Source organism: Mirounga leonina, unplaced genomic scaffold (assembly GCF_011800145.1).
Source record: "Mirounga leonina isolate KUSES-001 unplaced genomic scaffold, KU_Mleo_1.0 Mir_151, whole genome shotgun sequence".
Classification (NCBI taxonomy): domain Eukaryota; kingdom Metazoa; phylum Chordata; class Mammalia; order Carnivora; family Phocidae; genus Mirounga; species Mirounga leonina.
Genome location: NW_023270377.1, coordinates 64205089 through 64227672, shown reverse-complemented (window position 1 = coordinate 64227672; position 22584 = coordinate 64205089). Strand labels below are relative to the sequence as shown.

The following is a 22584-nucleotide window of genomic DNA, read 5'->3' as shown; positions in this document are numbered from 1 at the left end:
ACTTACTTACTAGATGCATGATCTTGGGTAAATCACTTAACCTCTCTGTGGCTGCCCACACTTTTAAGACAAAGTCTATAATAATATTATATTTTATGGTGGATGTTTTAGGTTGAATTGTGTCCCCCCCCAAAATATATTTTAAAGTCCTAACTCCTGGTACCTCAGAGTTACCTTATTTGGAAATATTGTCATTGTAGATGTAATTAAAGTAAGGTGAGGTCATACCAGAGTAGGATGGGCCCTTAATCCAATATGACCAGTGCCCTTATAAGAAAAGGAAAGAGACACAGAGAGGGAGCATGCCATGTGACCACGGAGGCAGAGACTAAAGATATGCTCTGTAAGCCACAAGCTCCGTGAGCTACAAAACGCTGCAAGATGCAAGGAAGGATCCTCCCCTGCCAACACTTTGATTTTGGACTTGTAGCCTCCATAACTGAGAAAGAATAAATTTCTGTTGTTAGAAGCCACCAGTTTGTGGTAGTTGGTTCCAGGAGCCCTAAGAAATTAACACAGTTGACGTGAAGGGTAATGAAACAGTAATCTCAGGAGAGTATCTCATTTGCAACATTTAACAAATTTTAATTTCCATTACAGGTATCATTTCTTCTGCTGTAATATAAACTCCCTGAGCTCAGGAACCATGTCCAGTGTTGTTGTCCATCAAGGGCCAGCCCAATACATATCCCATAGAACAGTGGCTCAGAGAATGAATGAAATGTGTCTTGAATAAATAAATAATTAGTGCACTAATTTTAATTATAAATTTTTAGTCTTTTATAGGGAACATTGAAAAAAACTGAATACTTGTCATATTGCTTAAAAATAGTCAGGACTTAGGGGATTATTATTTTCTATGCAGAGATGAGTGATATTAAGCATATCTGTACTGTATCCTGGTCAATTATTTGAAAAATAAATGAAGTTCTAATGAAGCTAATTACTAACTGATATCAAACTAAATTTCCACATTATGTTTTTGGAAAAATAATTGTTCATATTTTTCAGTGCAGTATAAAAACCTTAAAATACTTATCTTCTTTTTCTGTTGGTTGAAATTATCTATGATGACACCAATGAATAAGTTCAAAGTGAAGAACGACCCAAAGATGATAAAGATGACAAAATAAATATACATGTAGAGGCTGTATTCATATATGGGCTGCTTGTCTACCTATAAAATTAACAAAAGTTAGCAGTATGTCGACAATAACATTAATTGTTTTCTTTTTCACATGGTTTGACAAGTTAATCCAGATAGTTCTATCCTAGGTGAACTTGGCTTTTCAGAAGCCATAACATTTTAAGGATCGGCATAAACATTCTTAAAAATTTATTCAACATTAAGTAAATATTTATTACATGCTTACTATGTATATGAATATAATCTTCAGATGACTACAAAGGACTTAACCATACATAGTACTTGTTCTCAGATTGGTAGGACAATTTAGTAACTAAGTGACCTAATGTATGTTTTCTATTTCCAGAAAAAAACTGTAAAAGAGGAGATAACCATATTTATAGAAATTTTGCTGATTTTTGTTTCTTCATTTGATGACAGAAATGTCTTCACTGGATTTAACTTTCTTAGCATGGAACTCATTTCACATAAACTCTTCCACAGCATTTTAAGTATAAAAACAATAAAAACTTGAATAAAATTTTTTAAACCCATGAATAGCATTTGTTATTGAATTTTTATTTTGATAAACATATTCACTGAGCACTTGTTATTGCTAGGCTGTACAAAGTGCTCTACTTACATTTTCTTTTTGGATCCTCAGAACAATGCCATGAAGTGGGCATTGAATTTTTTTGTTTTTTCTCAGTCAATAAACAGGCTGAGAGAGGCAAAGTAATTTGTTCAAAGTCAGTTGCAGAGCTCATATGAGAGAGCTAGAATTTGAGCAAGCTCAGTCACCAAATGCTGCACACATAATTGCTAGTCTATTATTAGGTGGAAGTGCTTCATTTTGTGTGTACATACCAAAGGCTCCTTGGAGCTACTATTTGAAAATGGCCAAACTAAACTAAGGAGCTTTAAAAATTGTAAGTTTAGTGTAATAATGACCAATACTTACATTAACAGAATCAACAGCTGCATACATAATATCCATCCATCCCTTAAATGTTGCCTATAACAATAAAATCTGAATGTGAGGCTCATACTCTAAAATAGCCATACATGAGTTTAGTCCATTTATTATTACATTTAGTGACATCAAATCACTATGTTTTACTGTATTTCAAAGTATCAATTTAATATAAAGATGCTATGTCAAGAACAAAAAGGACATGGTCCCAAGTCACATCTAAATCTTAGTCCTGGTTAATTATTTACAGGTTGTTACAATTCCAGCAAAGTTTGCACATGAACTTTTATTTTTCCAGAGGTAGAGGAGAATTTTATGAACGAGGCAGGAAACATTTTTTTTTCTCCATTTTTTTAAGGACCCTCTATGATAGTGGGAAGTTCTTCTCATTCCCATGCAGTGTAAAACTGGCAGTCCCAAAACTATTTATTTTTGCAGCAACATTCAGATGGTGTAAATGGTGAGGAGCCACATGACACCGAAAGTCTATTATGAATTAGTGATTCTCAAATGCAACAGAACCTTTGCTTCTTAACTCATGTTTTATAGGCACATGTTCTAAGAAAGACCAAGTCTCCTTTTTAAAGTCACAAAGTACCTTATCTTTAATTTCTAGGTAATAGATTATTTAAAGAATGACTTCTACCCTCATCTAGTGTCTACCAAAACATCAAGCATTCATGACAGGGCTCACTTACAACTTGAAGCAGAGACAGGTAACCAAGTCCAACATTATCAAAGTTCACCTTCAGGTTCTTCCATCGTACATTTTGACTAACATTCATCAGTGCGGAACAATCAGAACGATTTTGAACTAGATTTGTTGGAAAGCGTGACCCGTCTGTGGTGTTAACACACTCATAGAACTTCCCAGCAAACAAATTTACTCCCATGATGCTAAATATTAGCCAGAATATAAGACACACCAGTAGCACATTCATGATGGAAGGAATTGCACCTATGAGTGCATTCACGACCACCTAGTATTCAAAAGAAAGAGAGGGATGATTAGGAGTAGTAAAAGTGTTAAATGGTCGACATTAACGAAACACAATACAGAACTAAAGAAATTAGAAAAGCCACCGTTACATGTTTAAGACATCAAATCATCAACCAACATGTATTAACTGAATGTCTATGCTCAGTAGTATGCCAAGCAAGACAGAATGAGACAGGAGCCCTGTGAACTACAAGTTTACTAAAATACATGATGAACACACATTGAAACTATTAGCCACAGTGCAAAACAAAGTAACTAAAATGATACCACAGCTTAAATAAATGAAAAAATAAAAATAATAAACCAAAAACCTGATGTATGTAAGGTGAAGTCCTAAATCTGCATACTCTAGGGGGAAAAAAAAAGAAATTTCTAAGTATGAATGATAACAAATAAAATGTAGATTTAAAGGTTCATAGTCCTAGAATGACCAGTGCTAAAATTCTCCCACGTACAGAAACTATTGATGTATATAAGCTGGAGTTGAGGTTAGGAGTCTTTTATTGTATGAACCCTTTCTATTTAGTTGGTTCTGCTAATAATGTGATACGTGAATTCAGTTAAGACCTTGGGACCTCTGTTTCTTCATCTGCTAAATGAGAGACACCTTTTCAAATTTATTATTCTAAGTCTAAATATACTTTATGTATAAGTCCTTGGCTAAATATAGAAAATGCTTGCCTCGGTTAAAATAAAAATGAGGTAGTTATCTTTAATACTTCCTTTATTTCTGCTTTTTGGCATTTCCACTGCTATTAATGACCAGTGCCTCTTGCCACTCCAATTTTCCTGCATGCAGACTATCATAGCGTTTATCACTCTCCAGATTTTCCTAATTACCCCACCTTTCAAAACCTACCTGTCTTTTTATACTTCAGCTCTAGTCTGAATTTGAGTCCAAATGTGTTAAAGACTAATTTGTTGAGTAAGAGCACTGTGTTCCCTCTTTTTTCCAGATGGTGAAACATTAAGCATCTCTGACTACTTTTCAGATTGTCTACAGCAGGAGGTGGAAAACACTTTCTTAAATATTTGTAGGCTTTGAGGGTTAGATGGTCTCTGTTGCAACTATTCAGTTCTGCCACTGTGGCAATAAATCATATATAAATGGATATGGCTGAGAAGCAGTAAAATTTCCTTTACAACACAGGCAAGCAGCCTGTGGGCTTTAGTTTGTTAACCTCTGGTCTAGAACAGTAGTTATTACCCTAGGGTCTATGGGCCTGTCGAGGTTCTATGCGAGCATGAAATTGTATGAAAAACATCACAGGTGTACTTTTTTAATGAAGAGATGATTCGCATTTTTATGAGATTCCGATAGTGTACATGACACTGAAAGGATTGGGAAGAACAGGAGTAGAGAAGAAAGTTCAAAGTGGCCAACTCCTGTTCAAGTCTATGCTTTCATCCTCACTTCCTACTGGCCTCCCCATTGTGCTTGTCAGTTAGGCACATTGATCTTCTAGTCATTGCTCAAACATGCCTTGCACACTCAATCCTGTGCTTCTCCCCCAGGTAGCGTCTCTGCCTGGAATGCCTACATGCCTGGGATTTGGACCCACTCTCTCAGTCATGGCTCCAATGTCAACTCCTTGTGAGGCCTTCCTAGACTTCCCCTGGCAGCCACTCCAACCTCCCCCATGTTTCTGCAGTGCTGCATGCTTACTACTTTATAGCTGATGTCCTAGAATAACTACTGTTCCCCTGTCTGTCTCTCCATGATTTTTGTCCCTATTCAATGTTGGGGGACTGGGTCTCTTCACCATTGTACTCTTTTTATAGCATAATAACTAACACATAGTTGGTGTTTAAAATGTTTGCTGGAAGAATGTGAGCAACGGTACATCTCTGAGGGAGATAGGTACATATCGGTCTGATAAGAAGCCATTTGGGAAAGTCAATAAGCTTAAGAGCCTCAAGATTCAAAGGAAGCTAACTACAAAAATGCCTCAAATCATTGTTTCATTTATTCTTCAGAATCATCCTGCAGTGTGAAGAAGGAACATACCCTTTTTGCGTGGTTAATAAATGCTAAAGAGACATATATGGTCCTCCAAATACATTAAACCATTCTCCTGCATCAGCTCTATTATAGATAAAGAACAAAGAGAAAAGAGGATAAAATAATGCGCTGGCTTAATTGCTGAGGGAATTAGTTTTGTAAGGGAAAGCATATTCTTCATTCATGAAAATGCAGTATACTGATACTGTCTGAGTCCAGAAATCAGTCATAAGTTCTAGATAGATTGTAACATTCTACCAGTGCTCAAAAAATGAAGTTAATGCCAATGGATTCCAATCCCACCTTTCTGTATAATAACATAAATTTAAATTTTTCAATTCTTACATGATAGAAAGGGTTGACTTATACCTATGATTTTTTTGTGTAATTATGAGATCTCATATACATGGGTACACTGGATGCATTAAACAGTCATAGTTTAGCAGAGATAACACTGAAGATCTGCTAGACTAAAAGGTCTCGGATATTCACCTGAGGTATCAGATTTCCAAGGCCCATCCCAGAGTTTATAATCCAGTATGTCTGGAGCGGGACCTGGGCATTTGCATTTCTAATAAGTTCTCAGATGACGCTGATGGCTGGTCTGTGGATCGCACTTAGAGAAGCAGTGAGATAGACTAATCTACATGTTGAGTTATTCAGGGACTACAGGTAGAGAGGCAGTCATATAAATAAGTAAAAAACAGTATAATAAGGATTTTGTATGCCTGAACATAGAGGGAGGATGCCCACCTACGCCCCATGGTGAAGAGACAAAGCAAATTTAAATTGAGCCTTACTGGCTGGGTAGGTATCTGTCTGCTATATTGATGAGTCAGGGTTGGGACAGGGTAGGGAGAAGCATTCCCAGCCAAGAGAACAACAGAAGCATGAGAAAGCAAGTATAAAGCTGATGAAAAGGAAATTTGAGGAAAGCAGCAATAAATGAGGATATGGACTAATTGGAGAGAGTAAGGTCATTGTCCTCCATGTATTTTATGAAGTTGCTGGTTTAATACAGCTCTTAAAGCTAAGTTGCTACTAGTCATTGTTTATCTCACCTTGTTTGTCTCTACAAAATGATCTATTTTCAGGCACCATGCAGCCTAGTACAAATTATGTAGATTCTCAGAGCTTTAGTTTTGTCAAATGTAATTTGGAGATAATTCTACTTTCATTGAAACATTTATTTTAAGGATGAAATTAAGTGTGGCTGATGCCACTTCAATTCCATTTTTTTCTTATGATTCCTACCCAGGTTAGCTCTTAAAAATTTTTTTTTTAAAGATTTTATTTATTTATTTATTTATTTATTTATTTATTTATTTATTTATTTATTTATTTATTTATTTATTTGACAGAGAGAGCACACAAGCAGGGGGAGCAGCAGGCAAAGGGAGAAGCAGGCTCCCCACTGAGCAGGGAGCCTGATGCAGGGCTCGATCCCAGGACCCTGGGACCATGACCCGAACTGAAGGCAGACACTCAACTGACTGAGCTACCCAGGCACCCTATAAAATCTGAGCATTGGATACAGGCAAGTCCTTGATAACTTGTATATGGGAGAGGTTATCAGAATGAATAGTGTTTCCTAGGATAGAGATTTACATTAAAAAAAAAAGTCACTTATTTGGATTACTGCCTAACAAAATTATGTGAAGGAGGCATTACTGTATTTGATTTACTCTTTGTTAAACAATATGCACTGAATACTATGTATATACATATGCACACACACACATATAAACAGTCCATCTATATGTATATATGTAGATATATGTACATATTAATATAAACAGCCCATAATTTCTACATACTTATTTTTTTTATATTTTATACTCCATTTAGAAAATAAGGATATTAGAAAGTTTAGCATTTTCTTACCCTCATTCCTTCAAATCTAGATAAAGCTCTTAGAGGTCTTAAAGCTCTAAGTGTCCGAAGGGATTTAATGGGGCCAAGGTCTGAGTAGCCAAGAGTGTTTGCAACTAAAGTAACCAAAGAAACCTACAAAAAATAAAATTTTCATTAATCATTTCAATAAAATAATAAAGCACAAAGAGGAAAAGTCAATTTCAAAGATCACTAAGAGCAGATCAACAAGAATAATATTTTATATATCAAGTTGTCTCATCACTGCCTAAAAATAGATAAGATGAATGAATGCTTTTATAAGGAAATAGCTACAAAGGAAGGCTAATGAAAATAAAAAGAAATAGTAGAAGGAAAGTAGGTTATTTCTTATATCTGAATAAAGCTTTTCACACTTTTTGTCATCAATGATTATGTACTTGCTTATTCTGAACTTATGCTTGATATATTTAATTAGATATGCTATACATTTAATGCTTATGAACATGTTATACACTTATGCTATACATTTAATTAGAGCAACTATCAAAATTTCAATTATAATAAAACCTAGGTCATAACAAAGTGTGTGATTCTGAAGCTAAGTCATGAGAGTGTGGCATTGACTCAACCAAATCTAAGTCTAGTATAGACCTTATTCAAAAGCATTTTGAAGACTCATGATTTTGAGATGGAGCTAATTCCCTACAAATTGTTCTGCCTTGCAATTTCTCAGTACTGGTACCAAAGATTTACCTAGGAATAGTGGGAGAAAATCTCAATTGTATGGAAGAGAGCACAGGAGTATGTGATCTCACTGGCTTTACAATCAACACAGACATACGGAACTTTATCATGTTAGACCTGCCACAATGACCATAACCAGCGTCCAACAGAAATTTGTGTTCTTGTCATAAACTATCTTAGAAGAAAGAACATGGACAGAAATAAAATCAATACACATTTTCGTAATCAGAGTAATGAGCTCCTCAATGACCTTACATCTGGATCTGCAAATGCATTCAGTCTGAGTAAGTTCCATTTAAAATATTCATTTGTTTTCACACTGTGAGTAGCAGGAAGCAATGTCTAAGAACAATGTCCGGAATGCAGCTCTTCATTATGAATTAACTACTGACTAAAAGATTAAAATTTTCCAGGGAAGACTAGGAAAACCTGAGAGTCAACCTCCTTATATTTAACTATTGATAGAGTAGAAAAATTCATTGCTCACAAGCTCACTGCTCCTGCTATCAGAGACAAGTAAACTGATTTATGAATCAAGATGTGTTGAAGTGTGTGTTCTTTCTCATGCAGTTGCTTCCAAATATCTTAATGTAACATTGTTTCTTTTTAAGTCTTTATGCTACATATCCAGCAGAACTAATCCTCCCTCATATCATTCTGAAATTCACCCAAGTCATTCAGGTCCATTATTTTCTTAAATTAAGTACACTTAAGAAAATATGCTCTTTAATAAGAATAGCAAGTATTCCTTTTACTCAGGAAAAAAAAAGTTTTTAAATGTCTATTATGATGGGAATAGCCCCTACAGAAATGGCAGGCCTAATTTCCAAACCACTGTTAGGTGTCATGATATTGAATATAATAGATACATATTACTGAGAAAACTAGAGATTACTCTGTAACTGAGAAGATATACACACATCTATTTATCTATGCATACATATGTATATATACAATATATGCCAATACTGATGACTAATGCTCAGGCAAATAAATTTCAATTAAAGAACCCTGTGGAAATCCAACAATCCATCCTGTGAATATCAAATCAGATCAGTGGTTCTGAAACCTCAGTATGCACCAGAATTATCTGGAAGGCTTATAACAATAGTGTTCTGGGTCCCAACACTTGAGATTCTGATTGAGTAGATCTTGGGTAGGTCCTGAGAACTGGATTACTAACAAGTTCCCACCAATGCTGTTGGTTCAATGAGAACCAACTTTGAGAACAATTCCTCTAGATAATTGGCTCAATTTTTGAGAAATAAAATTTCAGTTCCTCCTCCAAATCTGCATCACTAAATTTGCATCTCTACCAGCAAGAATATTGTGTACAGCTTCACTCTCCATGTTGCATTTTAAAAATACTATATATAGAATATTATATATAATAGGTAATGTATATTTTTTATTTACATGTATATTTACTTACTTTTTCTCAAAATATTAAATAACATTTCAAATTGAAGCTATATACCTGAGTTCTGTATATTACATACTCTTAAGATTCACCAGCTCAGATTTTCAAATACAACACAAAATAATTTCTGCTATGAAATGGCTTTATCTCTTTCTTAACCTAAAATAAATTCAATTCTATGTATAAACTTTTATTTCACAGACTGAGTGATGAAAATAACTATGTTTGTGATAATATTTTTAAAGGTTTTTGAATATCTTAAATATTTTATAATAACTTTTAAAAGACCCTATCATATTTAATGGTTAAGAGAAAAGAAAAGAAATAACCAACATTCCTTCTATCATTTCTTCTTATTTAGGTTAGCCTTTCTTTAAATCTATTATGTTACAAAAGCATCTATCTTACCATTTATTTTTCTAGCCAGTAACTAGGTAACATATATATAAAAGTAAATTAAAGAACAAACAATATGGAATCACTAATATAAGGTCTCAAAAATTAGAGATCTCACAGAGAAGGCCTAAGAGAAGATATGAGATGTAATGTATAGCTATACCTCAAAAAATTGTTTTTGTACATCACTGATATAGAAAACAAAAGTGTTATTGTTTGCAATATTTTATACATTGAGCTGTTAAAAAAGAGTTTACTGAGCTTTGGATAATAGTTGAGAAATTGAACTTTTGAGTAGATATGATGAGTTTTGGTTTAATTTTGCAGTCAGATTTGGCTATTTATAATGCTTATTTGTAATTTTGATATCTATTAATGATGCTATATTTATCTTTTCTGAAAAGTTTGATGATGCAAACTCTTGGTTAAATGTTAGAGCACTTGTTAACACTATAAAAATTTGCATGTTGCCCTCTAATTCCACATCAGATGGGAAAAAAATCTCTAAGAAGTGTAAATGATTATAAGTTGTCCCTTCCCTAGCCACAAAGACTAGATTTTGGAAAATCTAGGAGAATTAGTAGAAGGTAGAAAAAAATAAATCATTCTGAGAAAAATTAGATTGGGAAATTGAGGTCATGAAGTAATTTAAGAAAGCCTTTTAAAATAATATAAAACATAATAATGTAATTATTATATGTGATATATTATTAAATTATATCATTAAGACATAAAATAAAATTGAATACACTAAATAAGAATAAATTGATAAAATTGGCCATTGCACCATTTCTATTTGAGATGCCTTAAAGTCTCACAGCTATTTTAGGATTTCTTTCCCATTTCAACAAGATTCCTAAAAAATAGTTTTGCTTTGTTAAAAATAATGCATAAGCTGAGGCATTCTTATATATTTTCCATCATCCAAGTATTGAATAGTTCTCTGAATTTATTACTTGAAATTGCCAATGCTTATTTTTCTGCTTCACTGGCACTCTAGAGATGAAGGGTAAGTTGGATGTTTCAGGCGGAGATAAGAGTTGTGACTAATTTTGGTTTTCCCTCTCATTGTGACAGAGATAAATATTTTGAAATTCCATACCTCCCCAACTCTTTAACTTAGCTTTAGCACTACCATTTTACATAACTTTCAGCCAACATATCAGACAACTTGATATATCCCTTATCCTCTTTTATTTTCTCATTTTATATTGTAAAAAAAAAAATCAGTATTTTATCTTTTTAATCTGTGCCTCTGCCCTTTTCCATTCCCACCCCCCACCACCAAGTTTTCATTTTTTCTTCTTCCCAACAGGGATGATATTCAAATCATGTATATATATATATGTGTGTGTGTGTGTGTGTGTGTGTGTGATATATGTCTATGTGTATATATATATATAATCACATTTTCTCTGATTGCAGAAAACATATGCACAAGTAAATTATAAATGTTAGAATGGTACAGGAAAGAATTCACACTCATTGCAGAATTTCTCTTTTAATATTCCTTACAGATATATTTCTATTGGCTATATTAATATTTCAATAATACCTATAAGACTATAGTCTGAAAGTATAAGAAGCTAACCAAGATTAAAATATGATAACAAACAACATTAGTGAAAGTTCCTCAGAACGCTTATTTATAAGAATAAATCCAACCTACATCAACAATTAAGAAATCCAGCCAACACCAGGCATTGGTGAAATATGTTTTATAACCATATGCTACCCATTTTAGAAGCATTTCCAGAATGAAGACATAAGTGAATATCTTGTCAGCATAATCCAGGATAATCTTAATGGTCTTTTTCTTTTCAATATATATATCTTCAAAAGCCTGTGAAAATAGTATTCAAATTTCAATTCACGTCCACCTTAAAGCTTACGATTCATAACAAAAGCAGGAAATAAAATTCTGATGGATGATTTTATACTGAAAGATATATACCATTATGGGCTAGCTGACTTTCTTCTGGTTTACAGCTCCTATGTAACACTTAGTTCTAGACTTCTTACCAGTATGTGCCACTGGTCGCCAGAGGTTAAGAGAAATGGTGCAAAGAATAAATTAATTTATAATCCTCTAAAAGAACCACGATCTCTGATAACTGCAGCAATTTCTACTTCATCTGATTTCCCTTTATCTCTCTTCAAATTGGATGAATCCTGATAATTTAAGACACGATTCCCAGATCGTCCGGTCATATATATCTTTCTCACCCTGTACTCTCCTTCACTCTCACCAGTAGGATTTGGAGATCTCCTTCAGTTCTTATATGCTTGTGCATTCCCAGTGCCTAGAACTGTTCTAAAAACACAGCAGGAGGTAAGGGAGTTTGCTGAATGAATGAATGCAGTAGCTTATAGGACTGTGGAACACAGAGGATGGTTTCTTTCTTTGAATTCTGCACAATATTTATCATTCATTGAGAGCTTTAGCTCTACAAATTACTGTTACATTCAGGTCATGAATGTGGCACCTTTTAACACTCTTCTAGAACTTTTAGACGGACGATGATTCTGTGGTCATAGCCACTAGTCCCTTGGGAAATAATTAGAATGGACTTAATGAACTGAGCTCACCGAAGACATTGAAAATGATTCCTGACCTAAACAGGTCTAGAGTATTAGGATTTGCTTTTTCAAGATTAAACAATATTCACTTCGTTGAAGAACATGAAAGCAAAAGAAGCTGTATCCTTAGTGGTAAACATTATACTACCTATCCATAGCCACGGGCTTGTCCATTCTTCTTCTTATTCCAAGTTCCTATATCAATACTTTAAAAATGATCCTTGGAACTTATTGCAAACTGTTGGTATCAATATTGAAGATGACAGAGAAGTTGGGACACAGAGAATGAGCAGACTTACTAAGATGATAAAAAAAGGTTCTAGCAGCTGGCAGAGGTTCTGAATGTCAGTGGCACTGAAATGCAACAGGAAACTTCCAGCTCTTGGGATGTTCTAGCCTCCCTTCTCCAAGTTGTTGAGGAGTGAGGCAAGCTACACAGACAGACACTATGGCAACTCTTCAATACTTGAAATGCAAAGATAAGGAAGGGGCTTGATCACACAGAACAAAAGGGTTGTCCCTGGAACTGGGGTGCAGAGCAGGACCAGTAGTAAGTCTTGATGCTGAGAGCCAAATACCCTGCCTGAGTGCACCTTGTTCTGACTAGTCCCAGAGCTGGAAACAGGATTCAGCCTGCAGGGCTCCTAGCTAACTTCCAGGACTAGCTTCATGGATGTAGAAGCAAGGAGGCAAGGACATCATTATGTGAGCTCTACCCAATGTGGGGTGTAGGTTTTACTGTTACTCATTTCACTCATTTGTTTCTACATGGTGGGTACTCTCCTTTTTGAGAAGCCAGAAATCAGTGAAAAGATATGGTTGGCTTTGACTTTAGAGCTCAGTTAAGTTATGGGTCTGTCACTTACTAGCTTTGGGACATTAAACAACTTTTTAAACTCTCTGCCCAACTTCCTCTTTGGTAAAATAAGCAAAACGATAGTTTTTTTCATAAGATTGTTCAAAGATTAAGTGAAAAAACTTATATAAAGATCTTGAAACATAATAAATATGTAACTAACTCGGCTGTTACCTTTTTTTGTTTTATGGACAGGGATTTTAAAAATCTAGCTTAATTAGCAAACTCTGAGTAAAAACAGCAGTTTCTTAAAATACCTTTCCCTTTTCTTCCTCATATGATTCAATTGAATTTCAGGTTTGTTTGTTTTTTTTATAAGATTTTATTTATTTATCTATTTGAGAGAGCATGAGCACACAGACACCTGAGCAGGGAGAGGAGCCAAGGGAGAGGGAGAGAAAGAATCTCAAGCAGACTCCACGCTGAGTGCAGAGCCCAACATGGGGCTTGATCTCACAACCCTGAGATCACGACCTGAGCCAAAATCAAGAGTCCCACACTTAATCAACTGAGCCACTCAGGCACCCAGAATTTTAGTTTTGAGAGTACCTCTTCCCCAAAAATGTCATCTTCCTTTTTCAACATTTTGAACAAGGGATTGTTCTAAACTTCTCTTTAATTTTTTTTTTACTCTCCTTTCTAAAAGTCTCAGTCACATGTGTGACTCAGCAAAATAGTTACTAGGAATACAAGATAACGTAGACATTGTTGAGATTCCTACTCGCATTCCACCCGATAAGAAGAGTACCATTTTTCTTATTCGTCTGTTTTAGGAGAGGCCATCCACTGTAGGCCCTGAGCATCCCTTCATATCATTGTTGGGTATGCCAAGAATACAAGGCCCTGACTTGCTCTTTACTCAGGTTATTTCTCACGGTTGCCTTTGCAACAAGCAACCTTGAGGGATGAGACATTGTCTCTGTCTGGGACAAAAAAGCAAGGTTGATTACTGCTTGCTATAAAAGGACAGGGTTCCCTGGGGCGCCTGGGTGGCTCAGTCGCTTAAGTGTCCAACTCTTGATTTCAGCTCAGGTTATGATCTCCGAGTTGTGAGATGGAGCCCCATATTGGGCTCCACGCTGGGCATGGAGTCTGCTTAACATTCTCTCTCTCTCCCTTTCTGCCCCTCCCCTCCTTTAAAAAAAATGGACAGGGTTCCCTAAATTTAGCGCTCTTCAGCTATGAAGCTAATCCACAGTGTGTGGGCCATTCATTTATCCCCATGCCATGCCCTCATGAGACTTGGAGACAAGGGGGACCAACACAAACATGTTGAAGTTCATGTTGCTTCCAATGTCATGACTAATAAAATCCTTTGTCTCTGACTTAGAGGTCGCATGTATTCTATCAGCATCCATGAAATAGCAACAGGTTAACTTCTTATAAAAATCCAATTCCAGATCCATGAAGACTATCTATGAAACAATTTACAAAGTTCTTAAGTATTCTGTTTTTAGTATAAAGGAATTTCCAGTGGTATCTCTAGCTGGAACTGAGCTTCTAAGGGTTCATCTCTGTTCGTGTCAGCAGGAAAGAAAAATAAGAGAAGGCTTAGGGAGTTTGTAACTCTCCCAGGTCCCTTTCAACTCTCATAGAAAGTGCTTGGTATATATGCAAGAATGGGAAACGTGTCCCATTCTCACCCTAAAATTACAGTTAGTTTTGCAAGATGCTTCATAAGCTGACACTGCCTATCTTTGTCACAGTATCTGTGGCCACCACTCTCCTCCCTGTATTTGCTCTTCCTCCAGCGTCACTTTCTACAACTTGGAAACTTTTAATTTCCTGAATACCTCATGATGTTTTATGCTTCCTTATCACTGTACACTTGTTCCTCAGCCCACCCTGTCTGGCTGGAAAATACTATTTATTTGTCAGAGAGAGACACAGCGAGAGAGGGAACACAAGCAGGGGGAGTGGGAGAGGGAGAAGCAGGCTCCCCGCAGAGCAGGGAGCCCGATGCGGGACTCGATCCCAGGACCCTGGGATCATGACCCGAGCTGAAGGCAGTCGCTTAACCAACTGAGCCACCCAGGCGCCCTTGGAAAATACTATTAATCTTTCTAGATCTTGTAAAACATCAACTACTTTTCTGAAATTTCAAGCAGCAATTGTTCATCTCTTGCTATAGAGCTTTATCAAGTATATTCTTCACTTACAAACATATTTCAGTTCTGTAATCCCTTGTGCCTCTCTCCCCAGTGCTCTCTGAACTCCTTGAGAAAAGTACCTGGATCTTATCCACCTTTGCAATCAAGGAAGCAAAGAATAATGCCTGGCATGTAGTAGTGCTTACTAAATATTTACTGAACTAAACTAAAATTTTGTCCTAGTACTAATCATAGGAATTCACTTTTAGGTAAAACAACTTTCATGTTTTTATCCTTCAACTCATTTATTAAAAATACTGACTCGGGTGATTGCTTTAGGTGTCATATAACTTACCAGAGCACCACTGCTGAGCAGGATCATGAGAACAATAAAGCTTTCAAACCAACTGTGTTCAACTATTCTGTAGCAGGTTTTCCTGATGTTCCACCAGATTTTTCCTTTTCCTGACTCTATGTCAAGTTGGCAGCATGGGAACCTCCGCACACAACCTGACAAGAGAGATATACATATAAAATATTGATATTCAGAATAAATAAAATACTTATGCAAAGCTTTCCCTATGATGTCCCTCAACTGAATAATTTCTAACACTTAAACTGCAGCTTGTCAATTATTTCTAACTTAAAATGCATTCTGTGCTTCCTTGATTTCTCATCAATCTCTTCCTGTGTTAAAACCACTTATTTTTTTCATTTTTGCAGTCCTAATGCTGTGCTGATACATGATGAACACGGAATGAATGAATATTAAACTAAAATCTGAGGACAAAATGCTTTTCAAGATCTTCTTTGCTGATAAATTAATTTTCCTTGATGTGGATCTCATCTACAGTTTTCTGATGCTTCCACTGTATTAAAAAAAAAAAAACTCTTCACAAAGCTTCAATTCTAGATAATATTAAGAAAATTGGTAGAAGTTTCTAAAATTGTGTTCAAAAGAATTTGATCTTGATTAGAAGATGCAGGTAAAACTGTTTCGAGTACTCTATGTTAAAAACAACTCTACCTTGGGAACTCTAGGTGTAAAACATGCTGCTATGGTAAGCTGAGGAACATTTTATTTACATTTTAGGTTTATTCATTCATTTCTCCATTAAACATTTATTATCTGTTATATACTTAGCTGTGTATATAGTTTCCTCTCCTCGGGGGATTTATTTTTGGTTTCGGTTAGGTAGATAGAGATAGAAATAAATGACTATAACTGGATACGTCAACTAAAATCACATATATAAAGGGGTTATTTTGGAGCATGGAAAAAGTCTACCTCACCTGGCTTGTTTGCTGAGGAGAGACTGGAAGAGGCTTTGTGGAAGAACTGGAGCCTGAATTGAGTCAAAGTCTTAGCCAAAAAGAGTATGGGTGGAATTCTAGGCCAAGAAGGAGCAAAAGGTACTGTGCATAGGAATTATAAGCAGTTCAGAATTGTGATGAAAGCAAAGTGTACAGAGGCATGGGGGAGAAATGAGGTTAGAGAAATTGGTCAGATTATGGAAAGCATTTTCCTCCACATGAAGGAGTTTGGTCTATATCCTATAGATGTTGAGGAGTAAGTGAAGGGTTGTTAGCAGAGAATGATATAGGCAGATGCAGCTTAAGTTGATGTCTCCAACAGCTGAATGGAGGAAAGTTGGAAGAGAAGAAAAAAGAGGGTGGAGGTGTAGGAAGATTCAGAGCCAGAAAACCATTTAGGATTCTGGTTCAGTAGCCTTAACAAGAGGGATAGGTCATGGCAACTCTAGTTAGGAACTATAACCAGGGCTTGATGATTTTCTAGAGTAAACTTAACAAGTAATGCAGGAAATGTTAATAAAATATATAAAACAGTAAAAATGTCGTATTTGTAGCCATGACACTGGGAATAGCAGAAAATTTTGAGGAAGTATTCTTTCATTATTCAAATTCTATTATCTGAGATTTGCAGACATCATTAATGAATGACTGAAGTTCTGACATATAGTTTCTTTGTCTCACTTTAACCTTACTGATCAACAGAAATGAAATTACCAACCACCCTTCAGGCTAAAAGCATACATGTTCATCAACTGCAATCATTGATTATCTATAAATGCAAAATTTTGGTAAAATTTAACAAAAGCATTGTGTGAGAATCAATGAGTTATATGGAATGTGCAATAATGAATATTGCTTATATTATTATTTGCAAATCATGTGCTACACACCCTTTATATCAGTAAAATTTATAGTAAACTGATGTACATATGCATACTCTCTTTTTCTTGGAGAACTGGTTGTTAAACATTCACCTGTACACCACAAGGACAGGTGGAATAAGAGAAAAACTTTGAAGGAGATGGAGAGAGAGTAGAAGTAGGAGAGATGTACAAGGAGCTACAATAAAAAAAGTCAGGGAGTAAAAAGTTTCATAAAGGGCTAGTGAACAGAACCATGACCAAAAAAGACCCAGAAAGATAATGACTGAAATTTCAAAAATTAAATTTCAAAAATTAAAGTTGATTTAAAAAAAAAACAACCACAATTACTGTGAAGAAGAGGAAGAACTGAAAAAAGAGAAACTACAATTAATTGATCTCTTAAAAATTTTCCTTTCAGAATGACTGTGTACTCTTCATGGGAATGTAAACTGGTGCAGCCTCTGCAGAAAACAATATGGAGGTTCCTCAAAAAGTTAAAAATAAATACCATATGATCCAGTAATTCCACTAGTGGGTACTTACCCAAAGAAAATGAAAACACTAATTTGAAAAGTTACATGCACCCCTATGTTTATTGCAGCATTATTTACAATAGCCAAGTTCATTGATAGACGATTGGATAAAGAAGATATGGTGTATATATACCATGGGTTCTTACTCTACCATAAAAAAGAATGAGATCTTGCCATTTGTGACAATATGGATAGATCTAGAGGGTATTCTGCTAAGTGAAATAGAGAAAAACAAATGCCATATGATTTCACTTACATGTGTAATCTAAAAAACAAAACAAATGAATAAATAAACATAGAAAAAGCAGAAACAGACCCATAAATACAGAGAACAAACTGATGGTTGCCAATGGTGGAGAATGAGGGGATGGGCAAAGCAGGTGAAGGGAAGTGGGAGGTACAGGCTTCCACTTATGAATTAGTCACAAAGCATAGGGAATACAGTCAATGATATTACACACAAGAGCATTGTATGGTGGCAGATGGTAGCTACACTTGTGGTGAGCATAGCATTACATATAGATTAGTTGAATCACTATGTTGTATACCTGAAACTAATACAGTGTTTCGTGTCGACTACACTTCAATAAAAAAGAAATTACTGAAAAAAAAAAGTTTTTCCTTCCAATTAGAAGGAAGGTAAAAAGCGGGGAGAGCACTTTTTAGATACTTGTTTCAGAGGTTTGCAAGATAGGCATTTTAAAAAATAATTTCCTTTTTTATAAAACAATATATTTAATTAAAAAATATTGAATTTAACAAGTAATAACTTCAGAGAATCATAAAGTGTATGCCCTGAAACACAGAACCAGATTTCTTTTGAACTATACTGTTTAGGCAGTATCTTATTATGGTTCCTTTCATGATGAATAGAAAATACACATATGCCTTCATTTAACCAATGTTAAATTATAGTTAACATGACCTCAGATCTGAATGAATTCACCTTCACAGTATTTAAAACAATTACCTTACATCTCAAATGTATTTAATAAAGTTAGAATATTTTATAAAATGATGTGGGAAAATAGTAAAAAGGTAGGACCAAAAATGGACTCCCAGATTATCTCTTCCTGGGCAAAAGAAAACATCAGAAGGAGTGAAAAAATTTAAGATGGAATTATTTTTTTTATATCAACTTAATGCTTCAGACTTAAGAATTTATCTCAATATAAAAACAAATGTCTTGTACAGAACAGAATCTATCTGCCTCAAGTATAATTACCAGAGGAGAAAGTTTCCCTTTAAGATTTTACTATCCGAGATTTATTTGTGTCAGTCTTAAAACTGAAGAGAAATATTACTCATAAGATTGAGGTAAGAAAAGGGACCCTACATTCTAATTAGAAAAGTAAACCTTTTATCTGCGATGAAGGTTGATAAATATTGCTCTCGGGATTTATCACATCTCAGAGAGTTTCTCACTCTTATTTTGAAGCAAGAGTGTTCGAGTGCTTGTCTGGCTTTTATGCAAAGGCATATCCTAAGAGATTTCCAACCTAGCTGGCTAGCAATGTTATCACATCTTCTTTTTTAAAAGGACTATTAATTAAATGTAAACATAACAGAGAACCTCTCAAGCATTTTAATGGGTCCCTATGGGTAAAAGTTATTTCTTTTGGGTGGTTTCATTAATTTGTTCTCGTGAAGCATTTCATAAAGTCGATACTGTGTTTCATCATGTTAAACCAGTGTTCCCAGCCCCCACCGCACAAAAAAACTAACGAACATCAACCTCTTCCAAGACAGACTACCTATTAATAAAAATATAATAGCATAATCAGTATAATTAACATAAAAATTGATAAGGAAAAATGAGTCTTTTTATAACTTCTTAAAAAATTTCTACATCTCTTTAAAACAAGTGTTTTGTCCACATTTTCTTTAAAAAAAAAGACAAAAGTAGGCACAAGTGAGTTGTTATTGTTCTTAAAGTTACAATTAGTTATTAGTTATTTTATAGGAAATTGAATTCAGAACATTTTGTGGGGAAGTTGAGTTGGTTCCTTCTACCAAATTAACAGAAAATACATTATTTTATGGAAAAGAGAGTATCCTTCTCATAACTTAATCATGATTTTGTAATTTACTAATTGTATAATCCAAAAGGAGTCTAATGTAAAACCAAGCAGAATCAGAGTTCTGTCACGTCAAGTTGTCATGACACACAGAAGTAAGGCTAGTGAAGAACAGTGGCAGATCTAGAGAAGGAGCCCGCTATCTTGAATTACAAAGCTAATGGAACAGAACTAAGGAAAGGCCTGGCATAAGAGGGAGGAGGAAAGGATGCAAGAGAAATATGATGAAAATTACTAAAGTGATAGTTATGAAGTTGAAAAGGATTAATGGATGTGAGACAATGAACAACAAATCATTTTGGTGTTTGTTCTTCAGTGAAAACACAGCTCCTCTGATGTAACTCTCACACTCCCTATGATTATTCTGCTGCCTTTCAGGTAACAAAAATCTCTGGAGGCCAAATGCTGCTCTAAACTGGCATTGGTTCTAGCTCAGCTCTTGTAGACCTATCACAAACTGGTAAGAGTCATTTCTATGTAAGTGAATGAGTTCTCAATTTCCCATCCTGACAACCCCAATCATTTTGAAGTCATTATGAGGAAGACATCTCCCAGTGTGAGACCCCAAATTTGGAATCATTGTTGACTCTTTTTTCACATTTTCACATTGGAACCGACATCCAATCTATCAGCAAATTCTTTTAGCTTTCATTTCAAAAGCTACTCAGAATCTCTTACTTTCACCTGGATTACTGCAGAACATCCAAGAATTCACCCAGCATCTGTCCTTGCTATCCACCCATTTACTCTTAAGATGGCATGTTGTGAGACTTTTAAAGGAGGTTTTTATAATGTCCTTAAAAGTGCTTATGTTCTGGCCTTTACTACATCTCTGACCTCACTTTCTACCACTCTTCCCATTATTCTCAATCTCCATACTGGCCCCTTGACTTTCCTCAAATATTGTGCTGCCTAAAATACTCTTCCTTCATACATTTGCATGGCCCACTTCAATTTTCTTCAGGTCTCTGATCAAATGCTACCTTTTTGGAGAGGCCTTCCTGACCACTCTATTTATGTGATAGTAGGTTCCTACCCTTCAACTATTATATTCCTCTTTTCTTTTCACTTCTCCATAGCATGTATCACTTATCTGACCTACTAAATATTTACATATGTATTTGAGCAAGGGGCAGTGTTTTTTTCATTGCTCTATCTCTCTCCGGTGCTCAGGCCTAGGCCTAAAATACAGAAGATCTTTAATGATTATTTATTAATTGGATGAAAGAATGATTAAGTGGATAAATGGTGAGAGGCTCAGCAAATTGGCTGTCCTGTTTGATTTATCAGGCTGAGCCTCTTAGCCCAGCAGGTCCAGTGAGTATAAATATTCACATCAGTGCTTTGTAGGACTAACATAAACTTTTTATGTAGTTTAAGCTCAATAAGACAGCACTTGCAGAATGAAATAGCTTAGCATTAATGCTTTCTGTAGAAGGTTTAAGTTTTCCTAAAGCCCTTTTCTAATTTGAAGTCATAATCTGCTTGATAAACTTCCTAGTTATCCTGGAATTTTAAGTTAGGGTTATTCATAAAATGCATAGAGGAAGTCTTGGTAGCATCTGTACAAATTTAATGGTGTTAATCAATTTATTGAGAGATAGGCAACACCTGATGAAATTCTTAAATGCCTTTAATATGAACACTTCTATAGGAAACTCTGTGTTTTGCTCAGGTACTAATTACAGCAAACACAAAATTTCTATCCATTGTTATACTTGTTTGTTTCTCACATAAAATGGAATTTAGCTTTGTATTTAAAGAAAATTCATGCGCCCATTGTAGTTTGGTGATATCTTTATTTGACAGGCATTTTGCTTATGGCATGAGTGCTAGAGGAGGCTGGTTGAGAAAAATTATAGAGGGTGAACGCAAGTCAATGATTTCTACAAAAAATACTGATGCTGAGAATAATAGTAAGTCATTAGCATTAACACTATGCTATCATAGCTTCTCTATAGAATTGTTAACAAAATATTTTTTTTAATAAAAAAAGGAAAAGAAGGATGTTAAGAACTGTGGTAATTAATTTATGTTATCCTGTTTAATCTCCTTGCTATCCCTATAATTCAGATGGGGCTGTTATACCTATTTTATAGATGAGGTATCTGAGACACAAGATTTTCAAAATGTGCTCAAGGTCTCAGAGAGCTAGAAGTAGACCAATTAGAACTCATGTTTATCAGGCTTCAAAATTTGTGATCTATGTTATTATATTATACTGCAACTCTAGTATAGGTTTGTGTTTTTACTTGAATGACACCATATTCGATTAGAAAATGCTGTACACTTCCATAGTTCAAGTTCAAAGTTACTACTTTGAATAAAATCGCTGAAACATTCCAGAAGTAGTGAGTTCAGTAAGTCAGGAAGTGAAAAGTAATCAAAGGAGGTACTGTTAGAAAAGAACAGACTGAGGTGCAAAGGGTTTTACATGCTATGTTAAGGACTTCAGGTTTTATCCTATACAACAATGGTTCTCAGCTTCTAGTGTGCATCAGAATCCCTGGGAGGAGGCAGACCCTGTCCAGAGTTTCTGATCAACCTGTGATTTCTGTAATCAATGTGGGGCTAGAAAGGAAGAGGTCAGGGCTGACTCAAAAGTCTTTAGCTTGAGAGGCAGGATAGATCATGATGTCACTAAATGAGATAAAGACCACAAGAAGCTGTGGATTTTATGGGGGAGAACTCACTAAAGTTTGTTTTAAACTTATTATACTTGACATGTTTTAAGGCAACCAGTGGAGATGACCAA

At 35.2% G+C, this 22584-nt stretch overlaps 1 protein-coding gene across 1 annotated transcript in view; it reads right to left on the bottom strand.

The window, feature by feature from the left end:
• SCN9A (sodium voltage-gated channel alpha subunit 9) overlaps positions 1-22584 on the bottom strand; it is a 176940-nt gene that overhangs the window by 14666 nt on the left and 139690 nt on the right. Inside the window, exons 19-24 of the mRNA XM_035007847.1 lie at positions 15397-15551; positions 11185-11358; positions 6986-7108; positions 2798-3079; positions 2088-2141; positions 1040-1177 (exon numbers count right to left, since the gene is read on the bottom strand). Coding sequence (XP_034863738.1) covers positions 1040-1177; positions 2088-2141; positions 2798-3079; positions 6986-7108; positions 11185-11358; positions 15397-15551 — 926 coding nt within the window. The remainder of the gene's footprint in view (positions 1-1039; positions 1178-2087; positions 2142-2797; positions 3080-6985; positions 7109-11184; positions 11359-15396; positions 15552-22584) is intronic.